The sequence below is a fragment of the Fundulus heteroclitus genome, chromosome 1 (assembly GCF_011125445.2).
Source record: "Fundulus heteroclitus isolate FHET01 chromosome 1, MU-UCD_Fhet_4.1, whole genome shotgun sequence".
Lineage (NCBI taxonomy): Eukaryota > Metazoa > Chordata > Actinopteri > Cyprinodontiformes > Fundulidae > Fundulus > Fundulus heteroclitus.
The window spans coordinates 9,309,161-9,332,979 of record NC_046361.1 but is presented as its reverse complement, the minus strand read 5'-3'; the positions used below and the strand labels follow the sequence as shown (position 1 = coordinate 9,332,979).

At 44.5% G+C, this 23,819-nt stretch overlaps 1 protein-coding gene across 1 annotated transcript in view; it reads right to left on the bottom strand.

Moving 5' to 3' along the window:
- tafa5l (TAFA chemokine like family member 5, like) overlaps positions 1-22,561 on the bottom strand; it is an 83,002-nt gene extending 60,441 nt beyond the window's left edge. Inside the window, exon 1 of the mRNA XM_012862014.3 lies at positions 21,317-22,561. Coding sequence (XP_012717468.1) covers positions 21,317-21,413 — 97 coding nt within the window. The 5' untranslated portion in view covers positions 21,414-22,561. The remainder of the gene's footprint in view (positions 1-21,316) is intronic.
- Positions 22,562-23,819: the final 1,258 nt, after the last annotated feature.

The following is a 23,819-nucleotide window of genomic DNA, read 5'->3' as shown; positions in this document are numbered from 1 at the left end:
TAAAGGATAAAAGCACAGCAAAACAGCCTCACCTTTTGGAGGAACATTTCTACTGAAGAAGTAAGTAAATCGTAACTATATACTGCTGTTAGCAAGAGAACATTTTGATCTGCTGGGGTGCTCAACACCATGTTGCTCCAATATTGTGCTGCTCTGACGGTGGCGTTTTAGGTCCTGAGTGTCAGCTGTTCACATGCACGTACGTGTACCTGGCTATGTAAACAAGAGACAGGAGAACAACATGGAGAGATGTGGTGTGACGTCTTACCATACTCCATCTGAAATATTACCTTTAGTTCTTCACATCACTGTTTTATAGTTCTTTTTATCTAAAATAATGACATTTTGTTTATTGCTCCTTTAAAAACATATGCCTGTGATGGACTGGCAACCTGTCCAGGGTGTACCGCGCCTCGCACCCAATGATGGCTGGAGATACGCACCCACCCTCCACCCCTACACGGATAAGCTGCCTGGATAAATCGAACGTGAACAAGATGAATTTTCAGCGTTAATCGGCTGCTGTTGGTCGCTTGACATTCCTCCTTTCTCGCAAACAATCTGCACTGACAATGTAGCCATTTCCTCCCAGCTCACTTTACCGTGTTATCAACTAGGAGGAGCGTCTATCTGCTTGCTGGTTCCTCTTGTCTGTTCAACTCATCTTGGCAGAGATGGAGTTGAACAACGACATCCTCCAGAGACGCACCCAAAATGGCAAGCACTGTCACCTGTATATATATCTTTATCTATCTATCTATCTATCTATCTATCTATCTATCTATCTATCTATCTATCTATCTATCTATCTATCTATCTATCTATCTATCTATCTATCTATCTATCTATCTATCTATATACCTTCGTCACTCAATGGCTTTTTCATATTTTTAGGACTTTCTACGCTGCAGATACATAGTGAAGACATCAAAACCATGACTCCAAGGTATATGGAATTGTGTATCAAACACAAAATTGTGAAATAACTCAAAACATCTTAAGCATTTTCGAAATGTGAAGCTTTTAAAAACATCTTTAATTGGTGCTGCACGTATCTGTGCTTTGATCACATAACAGACCATCAAAGTACAAACAGAGATATCTTAATATCTCCGCCTGAACAGTCTGCCAGCTGCAGTGACTCCTTCACAATCTTCTCTTGAGTCGCTGAGCATCACTGCAGAGCTTAGACCTGGTGGGCATGATGCAGTTATTCAACTCTAAACGCTGTCATTCCCTGAAAACAGGCGGCGTAAACAAAAACAAAATAATAATTAGTTATCAGAAGCATCAAAAGTTTCTTATTTAGACAGCTGGACCATCCAATATAACACTCCATCCATTGTAGCTTCCATATTTTAAGCGTTTCCTTTTTAATTAGGCCAGTGCAGTCACATCTGTAGTTAGTACTCACTGACAAAATACTTTTATCAGATTTAATAGGCAATCACATTTAAACACTGCTCTGCATTGCTCGTATGCAACTGAAACCAGACTGGGACCTTGTGTGTGAAATGCTCTGCTTCTCCTCAGGGGATTTGCCATAAAATTATATGACAGGCTGCAGTGAATGAAGTATGACACCAACTCCATTTCCATATTAAAACAATCTCTCTTTATAGATTGTAATTACTTGTGGGCTGCTTAGGAGAGACGTGATGTTTTACTACGTTTTACTGCAAAGAGCGAATTTGCAAAATAGGATTCTGCCTCGAAATGTATGTAAAAAAAAAAAGTCTCCTTCTTTTAGACCACATGTTGCTATCTATTCGTTTCAATAACCGCAGGTTGGTATTTTTCCTCATAAGGAGCCGCTCACAGCTCAGGTATGTAAGCCCAGCTGTGTTAGCTCAGCCTGGACGTCTTGACATAGAATTTAAACCCGTTTTCTAATCAGGCTCTAATCACAACACTGACATACAATATTAAGCATAAGCAAATTTTCTTCACCTCATTGTATGCTTCTCTGCTGAAAAGGAGTGCCGCCAACGAGGCAGCACTTCAGAGAGCATGACAATCACATTAACATGCACAGCATCAGATATGAGCTCGGCAAATCTTTTATGCGCTATTTAAAACACCGTGGGAAACATTTGAAATATTCACGGTGCAGGTAATCAGTCTAAATTGATGTGTAGTGACTGTGATTATCAAATTTTAAAAAAGGTGATTAGAGGGGGGGCTCCGGTATTAAACCCAGCCATCTATTTCACACTCTCACAAACCCTGATGTTTAGGGTTGTAAGCGAATTAATATTATTATGAAGGGATAATTGAGTGATTTTTTTTTTTTGTAGCTGGACTACTATTATGCAGATTTATTAATAAAAACACAAACTGCTTATTTAAACATGATAAGTGGGGTGACTGTGGATCAGTGGGTAAAGTTGTGGTCTTGCAATCAAAGGGTTGTGGGTTGGATTCCAGCTTCCCCCGTCACATGTCGATGAGCCCCTTGCCAAGGCCCAAACTGCCAACCGATCTGTGTATCGGGGTGTGAATGGGTTAAAGTGACTATAGCCTCAAACGCTTTGAGTGGTCAGTACGAGATCTAGAAAACACTCCACTCAACCGAACAAAGAGAAAAACCCACAAACATTGTTATCCCGCATGTTTGTATCTGAGAAACCCAGGAGGATTTTCTCCAAACACAACATTCTGGTGCATTTCAGACCTAACAGAAAAAAAAAGGCTTCCTAAACACAAACAGCGTGCTTTATATGCTGTTCAATGCAACAAGGAACATTCAGACCTCTATATGCATAGTTCTCATGCAACGTCACATAACTGCTACGTTGGTAGGCAGAATGGGTTTAGAAATGGTCCAATGAGAGAAACTATCCCAAAACATAGCTTTGAAGAACCTACTGTTCAGTATCAAGCTTGAGACATCCATATATTACCCGCTTATTTATGCAGGGTCACAGGGGGGCTGGTGCCTATCTTCCAGCAATCGTTTGGCAGGATGCGGGCTACACCCTAGACAGGTCACTAGTCCATCACAGGGCAACACAGAGACACACAGGACAAACAACCACGCAGGTACACACTCACACCTAAGGTCAATTTAGAGAGAACAACTAACCTGACAGTTATGTATTGTAACTGTGGGAGGAGATACCCACTTTCAACTTAATACACACCTTCATACATGTGACCAAGAAATTTCTGTGTGAACCAGAGCCCTACCAAGTCCCATTTTTAAGGGAGCGTAGTCTGAATTTAGATTACATTAACAGCACACTCATGAAGAGTCCTAACAAGTCCCATTAAGGGAGCCTAATCTTGTTTAGTCACAAGTACCGTCAATAGCTAGAATGAGTGCCATTTTCTATGAAATGTTCAAAATATTAGATTCAAATTATTTTTTTTTTTCTCAAGAGGAGAAATCCATGTAAATCTTGTGTTTATCAGATTGAACTCCATAGTGTTTTAGTTAGAAAAGAAAACTATCTCACAAGTCACGGCGCGAGTGAACAGATGGACAACATTCGTTCTCATCTGTCTTACTGTTACTGCTCCAGCCTATATAAATCACAAAGTACTTTGTCTTTACAGCGACAGTCTACAGCAGAAAACTAGCAGCACTTCTCTAAGCCCCTTTCAGACATAAACCACTTTCAATTAATCTAAAAGCAACAGCTTTTTGCTGCAGCTTCCCCTCTCTGACAGAGCACACGGCAAAGATGACAGTGATGCCTCCAGGTGATGTCAGGAGAAAAAAAAGTTTGTCTTGAACTTATAATAACTGTGCTCATTACTTGAACTGCAATGAGACATGCTGGTAAAATCCCATTTCAAGTTCCCAATAAAACCCAAAAGTTCAGCAAACTAAAAAAAGGGTGAGGGTATATTTTCTACAGATTCCGTCCACTCCTGATGGGCGTTACACAAACATAGTGCCTTGCCAAAGAACTCATAGCCCCTGAACCTTTGCAAACGTTTCCCTGTTACAACCCACAAAATGAATTTGATGAGGGTTTTAAGTGTTTGATCAACGCAAAACGCATAACTGTGAGATTCAAGTGAAAGATTTAATGGCATCCAATTTTTTTTGTACAAGTAAAAATCAAAAAACTTTGAAGATTATTTGTTTTGAACCTCCTTTTAGGTGAGGCATTGTAGAACTGGTTATAGCTGCAATTCAATCTCCACCCCAGCACCAAAGGTTTTGGACTCGCTAACAATTTTTCTTCCAGGATTGTCCTGGATGATGCTTCATCCATCTCTGTAAACATTTGCTTTCATCTGCCACTCCACTGTAAAGGTATTTTTTTATGGATTACAGTCATAATAGTTGTCCTCTCGACAGGTTCTCCCACCTGAGCTGTAGATCTCTGCAACCCCTCCAGAGTGAGCAAGGACCTCTAGGCTACTTAACCTCGTGTCTCGATCTCTCTGCCAGTGTGAGCGACAGGAAGGCTGATGGTCTTGGTAGGTTTGTAGTTGAGCCAGGCCCTTTCCGATGACGGATGGACCAGAGCTCTGCCAGATGTTCAAAGCTTGAGATTTAGTTTGATAAACTGCTTTAAACTTCTCCGCTTCTTTGTGTTTCTCTCTTCACTAATGTGGTATAATAAAACTCTGGGACCTTCACAAGAGAGCAGGACTTATACTGAGATGAAATGACATGCAGGCGGATTCTAGTTACAAATGATGTGACCTCTGAAGGCACCTGACTGCAGTGGATTTTATTTAAGAGTGCGATTAACACGACGCATGCAATACTTCTCAGATTATAATTGGGAAACGTTTTCGAAAGCCCAGCATTTCCATCCACTTGAGAATTATGCCCCTAATTTGCATTGATTTATTATGTGCTGGTCTAGAGATTTGTTGTTCTAACGTGTTGAAAAGTTTAGCATGAGCACTTTTTCAGGGGAGCATACAACGTACGTGACAAAGGGGGATGTGAGTTAGTTACTATGATCATACCTTAAGTTCTGGAGTTACAATAGTAAGACATTTTCTGAGGTCCATGTTTGTAAATCTGCATACTAGATGCACTGTTCAGACTTGTGTGAACGGCCCGTTTGATAAAACAAATAGCTACTATTCTGTGACAATCATCAGTGAAATGTAAAGAATTTTAATCTAAATGTTATCCATGATAACTTAATGAGTGTTGGACTAATGAACCTGGTCCTCTGGAGTCCGTGAAATCCACTGGAAGGGGAATAATCACAGGGTGAAAAGATTGATCTTCACTCATTTGGAGCTCTGACGATAAAAAGAACCATTGGACATACAGATCTTCCAGCTAAATGGAGAATAATGAAAATATTTCATGACAGATTCAAGTCCAGACTCTTAGCTTGTTCCAGATTTTGATAATTTACTTTGTGACTGTATCTAAAAAGAAAGAGCAACAGCGATGCTGAGGCATCTGTTTTGAACATACAAATTTTTTCTTGAACAATCGATTTTTTTTTTTTAACTGTCAATCTTTGAGTAAAATAAAATGCTTAACCTGCTATCACACTGGTTTACAGCCTAGATCAAAGAGACCAATAAACCCAACTTTTAAATGTAAATCCATTTAGTGCATGCGGATTAAGGCCCTACTGCAGCTTTAATTTTAACTTCAGCATTAAAGACTTAACCTTTCCTTCGCATCTGTTGTAATTCTCACAGCTCTGTCTGTTATTAGCGACACAGGATGACATCGAACAGCAATCTCGCCCCACCGAACATATGCTCGTCAGGGCAGCGGCAGCCAAATGCGTCTCATTACCTTAACACCACTTGACGTGTGCGGCGCAGCAGGTATCGTGTAATAGGACGCCAGGTGAGCGAGGCAGATGTTTGACTGACCGCGTGCCGCACGCCTCCTGACATCCGCCGTGATCTTCTGCAGCTCAACAAATTGAGCAGCTGAGCAGTGGAGCAAACGGCGCTCCATGTTCTGAGCTTGGTTTTTAAAGGAACACACTTGGTGTGTTTTTTTTTTTAAATACTCGACACGGTTCCAGTACGTTTTTGCCAGCAGGATTTCAGAATCAAGTTTCAAGAATGCTCTGTTCCTTTAGCCTCACTTTAAGGTATATTTGCAACATTACTCTTAATTATGTATGAGAGGTATTTATGGCAAGGCTATACAAATAGAACCTGTAAAAAAAAAAAAAAAAGAGACCAAAAACCAAATGGACAGATGCATGGGTAGGTGGATGAATGGATCTTCTCGAGAACATGATTGAGTTAGCTATCTAGAAAGGTATTTTTCCGTACAATGTTTTAAGGCTGTATGGGGAAAATGTCTCAAAAAAGCTTTTGCAAGTCAACAGCTGTAAGATGACCTGTACCAGTCAAGAAGAACAGACTTATCTGGGGTAACTTGTATAGAGGAGGAAAAGGTTTCGAGGGATTATATGATAAACTCCTTCTTAGGCACCTTCACCACCTGCTTTCACAACCAGATCATGTGTCTGGTTGCATCTTCCGCTCTGCATGTTTGAATCGGCTCCACGCGTTCAATTTTGACAATCCCTGAAAATGCTTCAAGCATGACGGTTATGCAATCACAAGCATCCGGTGGGGCTTGCAAAGAAAGACACAGCGAGTAGCACAACGCCACCGATAGCAGAGACGTGCTCTGTTTGCCCCAAATTTCATTCTCCAGTTAGGTGCATACAATGCTCCACCTACAGGGAACGACTGAGGAAGGCTTGGGAAAAACAGAGACCCAACGGCTTTAGACTGTTTTGTTTCTCAGTTGGGGTGGGCGGGAGGGGGGGAGAGCAGTATGATGAATAGTTTCATTTTTCAGGACTTCTAGGTCCTTCTAGTTTAGTTATGTTTGCAGACTTCGTAGGCAACACTTGTGTGACATTGCCAAGGGCAGCTTTTAAATAGAAAACATCCCCTGTACATGCACGCCCTGCTAACAGTGTAATTTAGGTCTGTCCTTTCACTTGGAACATACGAAGGAGGGTGCTTTGGATACATTTCCGTCGCAAAATTGCAAAGATATGATAAAGTATGTTGCAGAGGCACGTTGGCGCTGATCAAAACAGGCTTGAGGCAGTTAAAGAGCGAATGCAAAAGGCAAACCGCATCTTTGATGGGCGCGGTGCAGTGAAAAATGTAAAGCCAGAGTGACTCACTTCAAATTTCAATCAAAAAGCCCCCGTCCTTAATGCAAGCGCAGAGAAGAGGGTGAACATCAGACTATTAAGCCCCCATAAGTGCTGCTGCACAGTAATGTCTTATATCATGGAGCACGGCTCTGGAGTACAATCACAGCCTTCTCAGAGAACATGATCACATCAGACAGAAAACAGCGCAGGACGACGACACTGAGGGAGAGCAACTCAAACCCCTTACACAAGTTTGCCGATACGGGGCAGTTTCAGGCCCAGACATTTATGTGCGGATTACGACAATAGATAAAGGAGCAGCTCACTCCACTCAACCAAACTATGTGAGAGCCGTGCGCAGCCAAATTAATTTAGCCGTAATAAATTCTCTTCATTGTCTTCCCATAAAGGAGCTCCCCGTCTAAAAGCTCAGCAGCCAATAGATGAAGACGAAGGCCTTGATGATTTGCTTACAATTCACAGCCAAGGTCATAATCAAACTGGGTCTCCCTTTGCATGATTAATGCTGCCTCAAAGAGTACCGGAAGGGAAAAGATAGTTTTTAGTTTAAAAGTTTTAGTTGATTTGGATGGATGGGTCCTACTCCCTGAGTTAAAAGAGAAAACTCACTTCCAGTGCCCCCAGGATGATTTTCTGTCTCCCACGCGGGTGCTGATTTGATAAAAACGAGGAGGATAAAAAAAAAGTCACAGTGATAGCATGAGGAATAATTTACCAGGATAAAATCTGTCTGGTTTTGGGGAAGACACTCGGACTGGGCGAGTCTGTCATCAGCAAAAGCCTATGCTGCTTGTAAAGCTACAGTGAGTCACTTTTCGAAATGTAGCATCACAGCCCGCAGACATATTTCCTAAAATGTGAGCTGTCCTTTCCTTCGACAGCTTGTGAAGCGCGGCGGGGTGACAGGATGGATTGTTGTTGTCAGGAATCAGAGACAGTGGACCCAGTATTCAGCCAGACAAGAGAGGTTTTTAAGCAAAAGAACAGGATTTATTAATGATCAGGGACAGGCAAGGCTCAATGGTCAAAAAGGCAGTCCAAAATCCGGTACACAAAATGGCAATCCAAAAAGGCAGAAGTACAGATAAGGCTAAGGCAAAACTCACAATATCCCAAGGCCGGTCCAGGTCAGAAAAACAGGTAAGCAATCAACAGGGCTATCAAAAATAAAACGCTGGATAAGACTCACCATGTGGTTTGAATTGATCTGGCAGATTGCAGGAGTTTGTGGCAGGACTATATAGGGGAGTGAGCAGGTGAACAGGAGTGAAGACTAATCACAAGTGAGCAGGTGGAACTAATCAGGGCAAGGGAGCTGACTGATTGCTGAGGGGAGAACAAACCGAGCTGATAAAGTGACAGGTAAACAACAGTTAATCTAAACAGAACAACGCGTCTAAAACAAAGCCAAAACAAGAAAGAACCCAAAAGCAGAAACTTAAATAAAACGGATAACCTGAACCAAGACAAAACCCAAATCATGACAGAGCCCCTCCCTCAAGGACGGATACCAGACGTCCTTTAAACAAGACAAATAATAAACAAAAACAGACTAGACCGGGTGGGTGGAGGGTGGTACAGGACGGAGGGCTAGAGTAAAACAAATGTCCAAATACAAACTAAACAACCCACGACGAGTTAAGTTCTCAGGTGGGCGTCCAGGAGGACGGCCTCGGCGAGTCAGGTTCTCCGGCGGACGTCCCGAAGGACGGCCTCGGCGTGTCAGGTTCTCCGGCGGACGTCCCGAAGGACGGCCTCGGCGTGTCAGGTTCTCCGGCGGACGTCCCGAAGGACGGCCTCGGCGTGTCAGGTTCTCCGGCGGACGTCCCGAAGGACGGCCTCGGCGTGTCAGGTTCTCCGGCAGACGGCCTAGGCGTGTCAGGTTCTCCGGCGGACAGCCTAGGCGTGTCAGGTTCTCCGGCGGACAGCCTAGGCGTGTCAGGTTCTCCGGCGGACAGCCTAGGCGTGTCAGGTTCTCCGGCGGACAGCCTAGGCGTGTCAGGTTCTCCGGCGGACGGCCCCTGTAAGACGGGTAATCCGGCGGGTGTCTTGTAGGACGGCCCCGGTTGACAAAGATGTCCGGCGGCCGGTGGCGAAGCAGGTCTCTCGGAGGCCGGCGACGGAGCAGCAACCTCGGAGGCCGGCGGCGGACCAGCAACCTCGGAGGCCGGCGGCGGACCAGCAACCTCGGAGGCCGGCGGCGGAACAGGACCTTCAGGAACCGACGCCTGGAGAGAGAAAGAGCAGAACCTGGCGCCGGACTAAAGGCTAGAAGAGGCGCCTCGCTACGGGCTTCAGGATCAGGAGGCGCCTGGCTACAGGCTACAGGTTCAGGAGGCGCCTGGCTACAGGCTACAGGTTCAGGAGGCGCCTGGCTACAGGCTTCAGGTTCAGACGGGGCCTGGCTACAGGCTACAGGATCAGACGGGGCCTGGCTACAGGCTTCAGGATCAGACGGGGCCTGGCTACAGGCTTCAGGATCAGACGGGGCCTGGCTACAGGCTTCAGGATCAGACGGGGCCTGGCTACAGGCTTCAGGATCAGACGGGGCCTGGCTACAGGCTTCAGGATCAGACGGGGCCTGGCTACAGGCTTCAGGATCAGACGGGGCCTGGCTACAGGCTTCAGGATCAGACGGGGCCTGGCTACAGGCTTCAGGATCAGACGGGGCCTGGCTACAGGCTTCAGGATCAGACGGGGCCTGGCTACAGGCTTCAGGATCAGACGGGGCCTGGCTACAGGCTTCAGGATCAGACGGGGCCTGGCTACAGGCTTCAGGATCAGACGGGGCCTGGCTACAGGCTTCAACTTCAGGTTTAGGCAGACTCTTAGAAATCAGGAACCTCAGCAGGAGCCCCTCCAACACCTCCGACAAAGATAGTCTGTTCAGCCACTTGGAAAAATGGCTGTCTAGCCGAAGGTGCGGGGGCAAGAGCTTTAGAAGAGGCCCAGGGATCTCCAAGTCTCCATGGGGCTCTGGGAGCTTGTCTTCTCGCCGAGAAACCCGATGCTTGTCGTCTGGACGGGGGCCACGACGACGCTTGTCGTCTGGACGGAGGCCACGACGACGCTTGTCGTCTGGACGGGGGCCACGACGACGCTTGTCGTCTGGACGGGGGCCACGACGCCCAGTGTCCCGATGAGCCCCAGAGTTGCGGCCTGGCAGAGGGCTCGTCTGAACCCCCTCCTCGTGGACCAGTGGTAGACCCTCCTGGGTTCCCACGTCGCAGACTGGCGGCAGACCCTCCTGGGTTCCCACGTCGCAGACTGGCGGCGGACCCTCCTGGGTTCCCACGTCGCGGGCCGGCTGCGGGCCCTCCTGGGTCCAAGCGTCTTGGGCCGGCTGCGGGCCCTCCTGGGTCCAAGCGTCTTGGGCCGGCTGCGGGCCCTCCTGGGTCCAAGCGTCTTGGGCCGGCTGCGGGCCCTCCTGGGTCCAAGCGTCTTGGGCCGGCTGCGGGCCCTCCTGGGTTGCAGCGTCTTGGGCCGGCTGCGGACCCTCCTGGGTTGCAGCGTCTTGGGCCGGCTGCAGACCCTCCTGGGTTGCAGCGTCTTGGGCCGGCTGCGGGCCCTCCTGGGTCCAAGCGTCTTGGGCCGGCTGCGGGCCCTCCTGGGTTGCAGCGTCTTGGGCCGGCTGCGGACCCTCCTGGGTTGCAGCGTCTTGGGCCGGCTGCAGACCCTCCTGGGTTGCAGCGTCTTGGGCCGGCTGCGGACCCTCCTGGGTTGCAGCGTCTTGGGCCGGCTGCGGAGACTGTGCTGCTTTAAAGCTGCGGGGAGACGGCACTGGAACTGAGGCTGAGGATGGGTCCTCCAGGACAGAGGCAGGAGCCGAGGCGTCGGTCGGACCCCCGGGGACAGATGTGGGTCGGCTGCACAAGAACCGTAGGGCCGATCTATAATGCCCCTCTACCTCCCTTAACTCTCTCTCCAGAGTCGGTGAGGGACGGGTTGCAAGGACCTCCCTGAGGTTCTTAATAATGGGGGCAAAAGTCCTTATTTTATTTTCCAGAGCCCGAACGTAAGCGTCACAGATCGGCGACGGACCCCCCTGGGTCTCCACGTCGCAGATCGGCGACGGACCCTCCTGAGTCTTCGCCGGAAGGCCATCCAACGCCCCCTCTCGGGTCTTGGATGGAGACGGACCCTCCATAATGGATTCAGGAGCCGATGGAGGCTGAGTAAAACTGTCAGACTGACTAGCTAAAGAGACTAAGCTCTGTTTAGCAGCTCTATGGTGGCGTTTACGGGGCTGACCTGAACGGGAGCGCAGCAGACCAGCCTCTGCCTGTGGAGATGACTCCCCGTGAATATGTGCTGGCGGCCACGCCTCCTCCATGTAAACCGGAAACTGGTCTGGGTTGAGAAAAAGATCAGGCCGGAGATCAGCAATAATATCAGCCTCAACATCTACAAACAATCTTGGGTCAGGAAAAAACCCATGATTGGAGTTTCTGGGTGAGTAATCCAGACTGCTGCTGCTGCTGCTGCGATAGCGTCTGGGACCAACACCAGGGGGACAGAACGCCAGTCTAGAACCTTCCAGTGAGCCTCCTTGCAACATGGCTCTGCCGGAGAGTGAGGTACAGACCGGCGGCGGGTTCATGTTAAGAAAAAAGAAAAAACAGGGAAAAAAAAGAAAAATACCCCAGACTTATCTGGCGATGGGTCCGGTTTTTAGGCCAGATCAATCTGTCAGGAATTCAGAGACAGTGGACCCAGTATTCAGCCAGACAAGAGAGGTTTTTAAGCAAAAGAACAGGATTTATTAATGATCAGGGACAGGCAAGGCTCAATGGTCAAAAAGGCAGTCCAAAATCCGGTACACAAAATGGCAATCCAAAAAGGCAGAAGTACAGATAAGGCTAAGGCAAAACTCACAATATCCCAAGGCCGGTCCAGGTCAGAAAAACAGGTAAGCAATCAACAGGGCTATCAAAAATAAAACGCTGGATAAGACTCACCATGTGGTTTGAATTGATCTGGCAGATTGCAGGAGTTTGTGGCAGGACTATATAGGGGAGTGAGCAGGTGAACAGGAGTGAAGACTAATCACAAGTGAGCAGGTGGAACTAATCAGGGCAAGGGAGCTGACTGATTGCTGAGGGGAGAACAAACCGAGCTGATAAAGTGACAGGTAAACAACAGTTAATCTAAACAGAACAACGCGTCTAAAACAAAGCCAAAACAAGAAAGAACCCAAAAGCAGAAACTTAAATAAAACGGATAACCTGAACCAAGACAAAACCCAAATCATGACAGTTGTAGGATAAAACTGGATTATTCAAACAACTCACAGTGATGCTGTAATTATGACATGTGACATGTGCTCTAGAAAGGCACTCAATTGTCTTTTGCTCCAATTTGATGCCAACTACAGGATATAGGTTCATAAGTTCATGTATTTGTTTATTATCTTGTTTATAAATATGGAATACGATTCCTTCTTTTGCAACACAAAATACACTATAAAGTGACAAAATCAATCTGATAAAATCTATTTTCTATGAACAAAGGAAGCGGGTTACATGGAATCTTTAGAGTTCACTGTGGATTTTCCCCTAAATTAAAAAGACGAACCCTACAGTGCACAAACTAACCAGTTACCCTTTTTTAACACTTAAATGTTTCAGATCATCACCCAAATTCTAATAACAAGATAACCAGCACAGAAGGCAGTTTCCATTAGATGTTTTCTTTTATTAAAAGTAAAAAAACTCTGCAAACCAACCCAAGTGTACATCCACTAAGATTAGAGTCTTCCTTTAAACAAGTAGGCAAAGCTCAGATGATGATGTCATGGAAAATCAAAGGCTTGAGGAGAACTGTGGACCTACACAAGTCTGTTTTCATCCATCCATCCATTTTACAACACGTTTATCCCTTGTGGGATCACGGGGGGTGCTGGTGCCTTTCTCCAGCTATCAATGGGCGAGAGGCGGGGTACTTGTCGCAGACAAGTCTGTTTCCTCGTTGTACGGTATTCAAATGCCTGAAGATGCTGCGTTTATGCGTTCAAACAATTACATGTAGCTATAAAGGCCATAGGAATGTGCGGCCATGATACTGTTCAGGAAGGACATAGGATCTAGAGGTGAACATGTTTTGGTGCTTTATGTGCAAATCGACCCCAGAGTAAATGCAGAAGATCTTGTGAATACACTGGTTGAAGCTGCTAAGAGAGTTTCATCATCCAGTGTCCTGAACTAAAATGGTCCAAAAAAGCCACTCAAAAAAAGAGTAAAACATTCCTCAACAAGCAACATAAAAATCCAAATTAGCATTTACAAATGTACTCAGGGACAAAGACCAGATCCTTTGGTTTGATGATGAAATCCTGAAGCAATATTTCACAACTGCCAGGGAGTTATCACTTGGGCAAAATTGGATTTTACAAATTAACAAAGACCCTAAGCATGTGGCCAAATTGATTGCTAAATGGCTTAAGGACAAAAAAAAGTCTGTGTTTTGAGTCTCAGTCCCATAGAAAAATGTGGTTATCCAATGTATGCAAACCTCTGCTTTCAGCTGTATGTTTTGTACTCCACGTTCTGTAAAAGTTGGATTCTTTGTCACAGCTTGTGGTTTGTGAAGGACTGAAATGGCAGCAGACACATCTTGGATGGGTATATTTTAATAAAGACACAAGGAAGCACAGAAATCCACGGAAGACAACAGATGACTTCACAATGAGGGAACAGAAAACACTGATTTAAATACAGCTCAGATGAAACAGAAATCAGGTGGGTGTAAATAACAGCGACACAAACTGCTGCGGATCATGACCCCACCAACCTGCCATGTCTTGGTAGGCCTGTAACTGTACCACGCTCTTTCCATGGTGGATGTTGGGATTTCAGGGGTATCAGAATAAAGGAGACTAAATAAAGGACACTTTTCAGATTTTTATTTGTAAAAGCTATTTAAAACCTTTTTATCATGTCCTTTCTATTTCCCAATTATGGGCTTTGTGTCGGTCTGTCACATAAAAGAAATGAAGTTTGTGGTTCAAACATGACAAAGATGTGCAAAAGTTCTAGGTTCTAAGTTCTAGTCAAATTATTCAATTTGTTGTGAGGTTTTAATCAACATTTATATATTTGGCATATTAAGTAAGGAAATTTCCGCTTGGTCTATCATATCACTGTTGTAACTACGCTTTTTGACAATAAATCTCAAGACCACTTTCACATACGGAGCAGCATGCACTCTGCTTTACACCCATTATGTACGTTGCTCAACGGCAGAGCGGGGCTGCCCATCAATCAGCTAACCAACGTGCAAAATGTACGTTTCCCACACTTTCTGCTTGTGGGAGAAAGCGGGGGAATGAATAGTAGCATGTCTGATGGGTTAGTTGAGTGCCTAGAGCCGTTTCTTCTCCAGCAGGCGCTCCCCGCACACCTGTCAGTACGGCGCAGACAGTGGATGTGACACCACGCGTCCTCGCTGCTGCCTGCTTGGAGCAGATCAGGGCTCAGGCTCGGCGTCACATATGAAACAGTTTGATGCGAATATGACACATAAAAAACTGAGCTTTGCGCATACCGGTCCATGCAGCGTCCCCCTCATGTATGCACGGACTTCCGCAGACACAAGTACGTGGGAAGCCTTATGGGTAGCTATATGGGGCCACTGGTGCCATAATCTCATGTTGATATCATCCTCATTGAGATTCCTCCAAATATGACGAGCTATGTTGTTTTTCCACTGAGGGAGGTGGCACCCCACACACCATCATACTGCTTTCACCCACAGCTGTTTGTTATCAGCAGAGAAAATGTGGCAAGCTTTTCAAGGGTTGCAACCCACATGTTCAACACACAGATGCATTTTACTCACAAAAAAGGACATAATTTAAGAGGGAAATAGGCAGCCACCGACGGTGTAAGGTTTATTGCTAAGAGGCGAAGTTAGATAAAAGATATAATTGACAAAACACAAATTTAACTACTTTTTGTGCAAAGTTTGTGGTTTTCTACACATTTACTGGAGGAAAGAAAGATTGGAAGGGAGGCAAGGAAAATTACTTGAGTAATATTGCTGTTCCTGCCTGACAATTTTGTAAAAGAGTACTTGCTAATATGGCACAAATGAAAGACGCTCATTGTGTTTCAATATAACAAATATACTGCGCTCTGCTCTGAGCGCAAGTCGACACAATTACCTAGGGTCGTAATAAAATGTCTGTGATGGGATTTCTTTAAAATACTTACTGAAATACCTCTTAAAGGGTGTAGCTAGATAATGGAAACCTGTGATAACAAGCCTTACAGTTCACAAATGTGCACACACCAAATTTAGCTCAGTTGAGTGCACACTTAAATGGGAAAAACGAACAGTTTTACTCTCAAACGGTGATTTCCTTCATATTCACTTTGCTGTGAATGGTTAAAAATCCCTTCTTTCTCCCCTATCCATTGAGAAAATGTGTAGTTGGTCAGCCTTCTAAAATGATTTGCTGATTGGATACTCAAAAATCGTCCCACTGGTGAACTTACCGTATCTAAATAACATTCTTCAGTGATGACATTTTGAAGAGAGGAAAAAGACTGAAAGTGAGTTGTTTTCAACATCGGCGAGGTTTTAAAAAAATGTATTTAAGGGAAGCATAGAAATGTAAAAAGCTATTTAAAATGAAACTATTTTCTTTGACAGGTCCAGAGACATCTATGGTTTATTCAGGCTGCAAGAGAGTGAGAAAGAGCTGAACGCACTGCAGCTCACTCTTTTTTTTTATCCTTTTGAGTTTTAAACATCGGTCTCTTGAGGGATATGCTGGATTTGTAAACTTTGTCAGCATTTTGGAAACTTCAGTTCAGACAAGGATCTAAATTTTCTATGGAATATACACTAAACTATCTTCTTATTATATTGTCCTTAAATATAAACCAAAGTAAGCTTAAATAGATGTTGGCAGACCACAATCCACTGGAAGGTGCACCACCACTCCTTCAGGAACCATCTTGTCACGGGTTGTACACTTAACAGGCCTATGTTTATAAAACAAAGCAATGGAGATACAAAGGCTGAGGTCAAGCTGACAAAAAATTATTATGGTTGAAATAACAAAAGGGAAATCATTATCTTTGGTTTTCAGCCAGAAAAACCTCAAAACCTAGACCTCAGCTGGAGCGGTTTGAATACACATGGGAATGCCAAGTGGACCGGAGACTGCTCCAAAAGCAGGAAGTGGACTACAGGGCAGGGTAATCTGGGTAAATGCAATTGTAATTGAACAATAATACTAATGAAGAAAGTCATATATGGTAAATACCCTGCTCAATATCTGTGTAGACCTGCCATCAGTTCAATGAAGTTGCATGCGCCCCTGCTCACGCGCCGCCCCCTCATACGCAGAAATCTCATCCCCCTTGTGTAACATATACAGGACTGTCTCAGAAAATTAGAATATTGTGATAAAGTTCTTTATTTTCTGTAATGCAATTAAAAAACATGAAATGTCATACATTCTGGATTCATTACAAATCAACTGAAATATCGCAAGCCTTTTATTGTTTTAATATCGCTGATTATGGCGTACAGCTGAAGAAAACTCAAAAATCCTATCTCAAAATATTAGAATATTTCCTCAGACCAAGTAAAAAAAAAAATATAACAGCAAAACAAAATCAAACATTTGAAAATGTCCATTAATGCACTCAGTACTTGGTTGGGAATGCTTTTGCACAGATTACTGCATCAATGCGGCGTGGCATGGAGGCAATCAGCCTGTGGCATTGCTGAGGTGTTATGGATGCCCAGGATGCTTCAATAGCGGCCTTTAGCTCATTTGCATTGTTGGCTCTGGTGTCTTTCAGCTTCTTCTTCACAATAGCCCACAAATTCTCTATGGGGTTCAGGTCAGGGGAATTGGCAGGCCAATCAAGGACAGTAATGCCATGGTCAGTACACCAGTTACTGTGAGAATCTTATGTCGTCTCTTAACCACTACCATACTTGTGATTTAGTTTACTGAACCAAGCTGAGTGTTTTTCAAGGCTCAGGAAACCCTGCAGTGTTTCGAGTTAATTAGACGATTCAAGTGATTAGTTGAATAGCCTACTTGTATACTTTTTCACGATATTCTAATATTTTGAGATAGGATATTTGGGTTTCTTAAGCTGTAAGCCATAATCAGCGATATTAAAACAATAAAAGGCTTGTGATATTTCAGTTGATTTGTAATGAATCCAGAATATATGACATTTCATGTTTTTTAATTGCATTACAGAAAATAAAGAACTTTATCACCATATTCTAATTTTCTGAGACAGTCCTGTATATCTCCATGGTGCTGTGCGTCATCCTCTGCTAATGCTGGGCCCACTGTTGAAATGTGCGATAAAACAGCTAAAATCCTTGCCTGCAAGCTGAATTCTCGCGATAGCAAGACCTGATGAGCCCACAGCCAAACCAACACAAACATGGCAGCGCTGCAGGACGCACGCATAGCTGCTGCTATCACATCTGTTTTGAATGTATCCACAATTTCTTCTTTGACAGCAGAACAGCAAAAAGTGCCTAGACTAGGTTTACAGGAAGTTGTGCTGCCGTGTTGCTGACCAACCTCTTTTCTTCCGTTTCTTGGTGCAGCGTCACCACAGGGGAGTGGTTGAGCGGGTTGGTCTTAAGGTTTGGTTCGTTTGACAAAAGTGCAGCTTGAAAGCAAACCGCACCAGCGGAAAATTTGCAATCTGGTCCCCAATCGAACCAAGTCTACTGGACTGCCGAGTGTGAAAACGACCTAAATGAATGAGAATAAATGAGGTGAATTAGACTTGATTCACAGTTGAGGTTGGGAGGCGATGAAGATTGTTTGGCTGGATTAAAGTCTGGGAGTGAAACATACTTTCCTTATGGAAATCCAAACAGAGACAATTGCACACTTTCAAACCAAAAAAATCCTTCTTTGATTTAGAGGCGGACTTTAAATGCCAAAATAAATAAAAATTATAGTATTTAGTAATACATGATCTTACTCAACAACAAGACGTGGTCTTTAAATTACTCTGTTCTTTTTACATTTTCTCAAGGACATCAGAGGTTGCTGCTGTACTCCGACTGCACCACTGAACTGGAATGTAATCCAGAACAGAGATCTTGACATCCCCAAAGTGTCGCCGAATAAACCACCGATGCTGAGAGTGGCTGACTTGCCATTTATCGAGATCAGTGCAAGCCTAAAAGCATGCACAGACAAAAGCTGCTCTGCTTTGATTTTCTGTCCTGGCCACCATGACAGATGAGCTACGAGGATCGTGGAGGCAGCACAGCCTCTCTGTCCACCAATTTGCATCTGTATGACCTCTGGGTTATTGCAACTGAAAGGTTTCGTTGGATGCATGACATGTGCTGGAAGGTTTTGTTCATAACAAGGGATAAAACGGTGAGAAACGTGCGGCGATGAGAAGAGTTTTACAACTTCACGGAACAGCCCGTTTCAAAGGAAGATTTTAGTCAGATTTAAAAACTGCACATGCAGATTATCTCGCCTTTAACATTCGGCTGAGAGAGGAAAATATGGCGAATGTGAAACTTCAAATAGTATCCCAAGGTTTAACTATCAATTTACTCTGTGACTAGATCAATGATAGAAATGTTCATGAGGGATTGATTGAGCAATTTGTACAATAACGCGCTAACAAGATCATTTTCAGATGGAAAACAAGTCAATAAAAATAGCTGAGGCTGGGGCTGGCTTCTCTGATGAGATGCAAAGCCTTGAGAAGAGGATCAGGGATGACAATAAGTGTTTGGATAGAAAAAGCTGGGAAATCAGAGGCCGTGGTTTGCCCCATCGCCGCGTACTTTTGTTTCCGCCAAGCTGCCAAAGACGTTGATGTGTGCACTGTCCCTCCTCCACAGTGGTAATTATCCTGCCGGTCAAAGCTTGATTAAAAGATCTAATCTGCAAGCTGGGTGTATAACATCTCCCAACAAGTTCCAGCACTTTAAGTCTTCTCTTACAGTGCCTACAATAGCACTTTAATCCAGATACTCTGTCATGGGAGGCAAGCAAATAAAGTGCAGGGAAACATCGTTTTGCTCTCTGTTCTTTGTCAGACTGAAGGTGTAACCGTAGCACTGGATGTTTTATTCAGCAGCAAAGTGTGGTGTGGACAGATGTAGCTTAAGCTGGGGTAGAAATATAAAACTGTGAAGGCCTTTCTCTTTTCAGTAGGAGGAATAATGGGAACATTGTTCTAATATCATAATATAGTTCATAGTATCAAAGTCTGACGGGAGAAATCTGAAGATAACTTCAACACCTTGAATTGATTATCCACCCTTTGCTGGCCGACACCAATTTTCAGTTTTCTCAGATATTTTGTTTGTTTTCCAAGTACTACAACGTAAGCGGAAACAATGTGCTCCAGATTTTTGACAGATTTATTGGATTTTTAAATTGTAGTTTCCAATTGAAAATTGTGGAGCCACATAAACCAGTTGCTGTATTGTTTTTTTAAAACCCAATGTAAGGTTCATGCTTTTGTGGTAGGTGTTGGATAGTTTTAATCAGACATTTGTGAAAACTGTAACCCAACTTGTTCGTTTAATGACGTGACTAGTAAGGGCCTCCCCTTTTTCCTTTAAAAACCTCCATTTTGAACTACAAAACACCCTTATCAGACTTTACTGAAACTTTTTCATTGTAAGATAGTAAAATACACAATGATATTAGGGCTTTGTTTGTTACTTTATTATTACACATTTAGGTACATGTTGCACTTAAGCTAACATTAGCTTTTTACCTGCTAAGGAGCCAACACAAGCTAGAGCTAGCCATTTTTAACATTCACACTTTCACCAAAGAAGTAGTCATACAGTCAATATAGCGATGCTTGATTATTCTTTGTTTCCTTTTACAGAACAAGTTTTACACTTGCACCTAACCTGCTAAGTAGTTAGTGCAAGCCGCTAGCACCATTTAGAGTGCTATGTTCTCACTTTGATCAAAAAATTGTTCATAAAGTCCATTTTGAGAGGCAATATTTATGCAGTATTTCCGATGAATTTTGTTATCTGAAGACTTTAAATGCAGTATATCTTTTCTGATCTGATCATTATTAATGCATTTTTTTTAAATCATACACTCTGAGCTGCTCGGTATTGTAGTGATACTCAGGGGTCATTGGTTATTGGTTGGGGGATTTATGTTTGGTGCATGGGATCTCTCCAGGTACTCTGGCTTCCTTTCAGAGACTATCAACGATTGACTGTTGGAGATAAGTGATGCACTGCAGTGGTCAAGCCATAAAGAATAGGCAGGAATCATTCATTTTAACCCACATGTTGTTTAGTATGTTATTTGTTATTCTTTAACAATGTAATGTAGTGTGATGTATTGAACAGCAGTTGTCATCACAACATCAGTTTTTGCAATGTCATAATCTCAAAGGGTTGCTTGGAAGCAATATTCGTTAGTCCTTCATAGATCGCATCCCATCCATTTAAAGTCTGTTGCCAATAATATACTGGCTAGACGTTATATGCCACAGTTGATCTTGATTTTAGAGGCAGAGAGGTAATGGTTACGGTGGGAACATCAGAGTTAAAAAATGACAGTTTTAAGAAAAATCTGGTCTGACTGCAACTGCACTCGTCACAATCTGAAAAATAACATCAAGTCGACATGAAGCTCTATTTTCTAACCTAGTGGTGTTAAGCCTGTGTGTCTCTAACCCTTATCTGATTGTTATAAATTCTGAAAGTGCAACAAAGCATATGCTGTTTGCTGATGAGCGTATCTAAATAAATGGTAGATTAGTTTTGATGCATTTAAAGAATGGGGGGGGGGGGGGGGGGGGAATCAGATCGTACTTGAACTGCTGATCAAGGCCTATCATTTTAAAATGAGCTGAGTCCGATCCCTATAGCTGATTATTGAATGTATCTTTATTACCTTTAAAAGCATAAAGTTACAGCTTTCACTGTCTCGGGCTTCCTATCCTAAGACAAACTGTGGAGACTCCATAGGGACGTTATAGACACTAAATTAGATAGCAAAGATGTCATAGGTTCAGTAAGGTTAGAATAAATAAACTGATGAGCCTGGATGTCTTACAGTTTCTCTGAAAGGCTGCTTTATTCCGCACCGGGGGGATTTTCTCTCTCGGTTAAAAGGATCTGACCACACCGTGTGCAGCTGCATCCCTGTCAACCCTTGGAGACATTGTTGCTGCTGGCAAAGTAATAAATAGGCTGGATGGAAGCGCCCTTACCTTCTCTAAGCAGATGCGAGTAGATAAGCCAGAGGAGAAGTAGGCAGCAGAGTGACGCCCCTCCACCTGCGGAGAGCGTCTTGGCTCCAGACTGCATCCCACACCTTCAGCCGCTTCAGATTTATCCAAACTTCACACGCCTGCAAGCGCCTCTCAGATGCCGAGCAGATCAGCTCAACTGTGGCTTATCCAGTGGCGTCCCCAAAGCCTGTCGTAGGCATCCATTTTGAGGAAATAATGGAAGAGGGACTGATAATAACCCCCCTCTTGCTTTTTTAAATATATATTATTGTTTAATTCCCTCCATGAGCCGCATTTCCATCCAGGCTGCGCACACAGGCGACGATGTGACCAGATCTGGCCAAGTTTTACGCAGCTGCGTTTCCAGAAGCCTGGATTCACTGCAGAAAATCAAAAAAGTGTGTGGATGAAGAGAGAGTGGGCAGCAGCAGTGCCCCCCTCTCAGTTTTTATTCCTCGCAGAGAGAAGCTGATGATGCTGGTAGTAAATTCAGCAGCTCAACACCCCGTGAACGCCGCTGTCACTTCTGCTCTTCGTCCTCCGCGCTGCGCACTCCGCTTATTGTTATTCCCGGCCAACTTCTGAATCCGAGCCTGGTTCTACACGGAGAGGCGCGCATGAAGCCGGGCGGACATGACGAACATACCAAACAGCAGCGGAAACTTGTCAGAAAACGGGACACTCCGGTGCGCCATCCCTAACCCAAATCGGAACAATCCCGATTAGATCATTAAAACCCGGTCAAAAAAGCTCGGATGCGTCATGCGTGGCCGCGGATGCGCTGCCTGCGCAGTGAAATATCGCGTCAAAATAAAATAAAAATGAAAATAGAATTAAAAATAAAAGAGTACCGCGCACCCCTTGTGGGCAAAACGCGCCGATTCCAGGCGGTGCGGTGAAGTTGGGACCACTTGTCACCTGTATGCGCCTTTATGGAGAAATCTGAGGAATTTTCCCAGCGACGACTCGTTGCTTTGATCTGGAGGAAAACAAAGCGCCTCCTCGCTCGCAGAGTCAAGCTGGCTGTCTCATTCTATTCCGAGCTCCTCCATTAGCATGCAGGCGGCGTCTGGGAAGAGGAGGAAACGTTGGGTTTCAGCTGCAGCACCCCGAGTTGAGTTACAGTGCGTCCAAAATGATGATCTGTCGGGCGCACGGTGCCCTCTGCGTGATAAAATACACCCTAGATCTGCGAGGCTGTAAAAGGCAAACTTTGTAAGCGGGGCTGCTTGTGTGGACTCCTGAAGAAACACTCAGAGCCGCTGGAGGGTTGAAAGGTTGCCAGGGGAGCCATGGCCACCCCTTTAAATTTTGTGGCGATACCTCTTCCCCCTCCTTGAGGACAATTTTAAGAGCACATTACAGAGAGGAGAGGGCAACTGAATAAATCACAACGTGTGATTCGTCCATCCCTGGGTAAAAGGTCCAGGGGGGAAACCCGGACATTTCTTGCTCCAGGTACAATCTTCACCCACCTACCAGGGAGTCCCCATAGGGTTTCAAAGGCCAGAAGGGAAACATGGTTCTTCCAACAAATTCAGGGTTGGCCCAGGAGGATTCTGCAGTGGTAAGCGCAGAATAATACTCCCGATCAGACCCCCGAATCACCTCAGATGACTAATTTCCATGCGCAGGAGCGTTGGCATTACAATGTGTGCCCCCTGGATTTTGGGGGGCAGGGGGATGTTGTTCTTATATTTATCTCGTGTTCCAAATCGCTTTTGAAAAAGACAGCAACATACTTGAGGCAGAGACAAACCAAGAAATTCAAAGAAAGAAGACCAGGTTGATACTGTTGGGCATCCTTCGGGAGCCAAGTCTGTTGGAAAACTCTCCGGCGAGCGTGGCTTTTGAGCCTTATTGGCTCCTTGGGCTCTTCCAAGCTGACTCCCAACGAACCCTGCTGCCAGAAGAGAAGTCAAGATTTGGAGCTCAGTGTGCTCAGTGGCACACTGAGTCTGAGACCTAAATTTTGATTTATTTAGGTAGTTTTATCTTTGTATTTATTTATTTATTCTCAGGTTGCTGTTTTTTTCTTTCTTTTCTTTGTTTTCTGTTAATAGTGGACCACTTAATCCCAAGCCCATCTCACATACTGTAATTGCCAAAAGATGGACGAAAATTCTGAACTTCTGTTCCCACCTGTGTTCTGAATTCAGCCTTTTTCAGGGTGCCTCCGAGCAGGTACACACCAGATGCCACAATACTCCACCATACTGCTTTTGCTCCATATCATCTAAGTGGGAAAATGCCCTTTAGGGCTGCATGGTCCTCGGGGTATACTGTTTGCACAAAGACATTTTGAGAAAATGTGAGGGAACTGGTCCCTTTGCAGACTGCTGTTGTAGCACGTTTAATACCCAAGAGATCTTAAAAGAATAAATTATTATTTTGCATACACTTTCAAAACTGCTGAATTACCCAATTATGGGTTATTTTGCTTATCCAGCCCTAATCGGCCCAGGACTGGGTAGCGTAAACA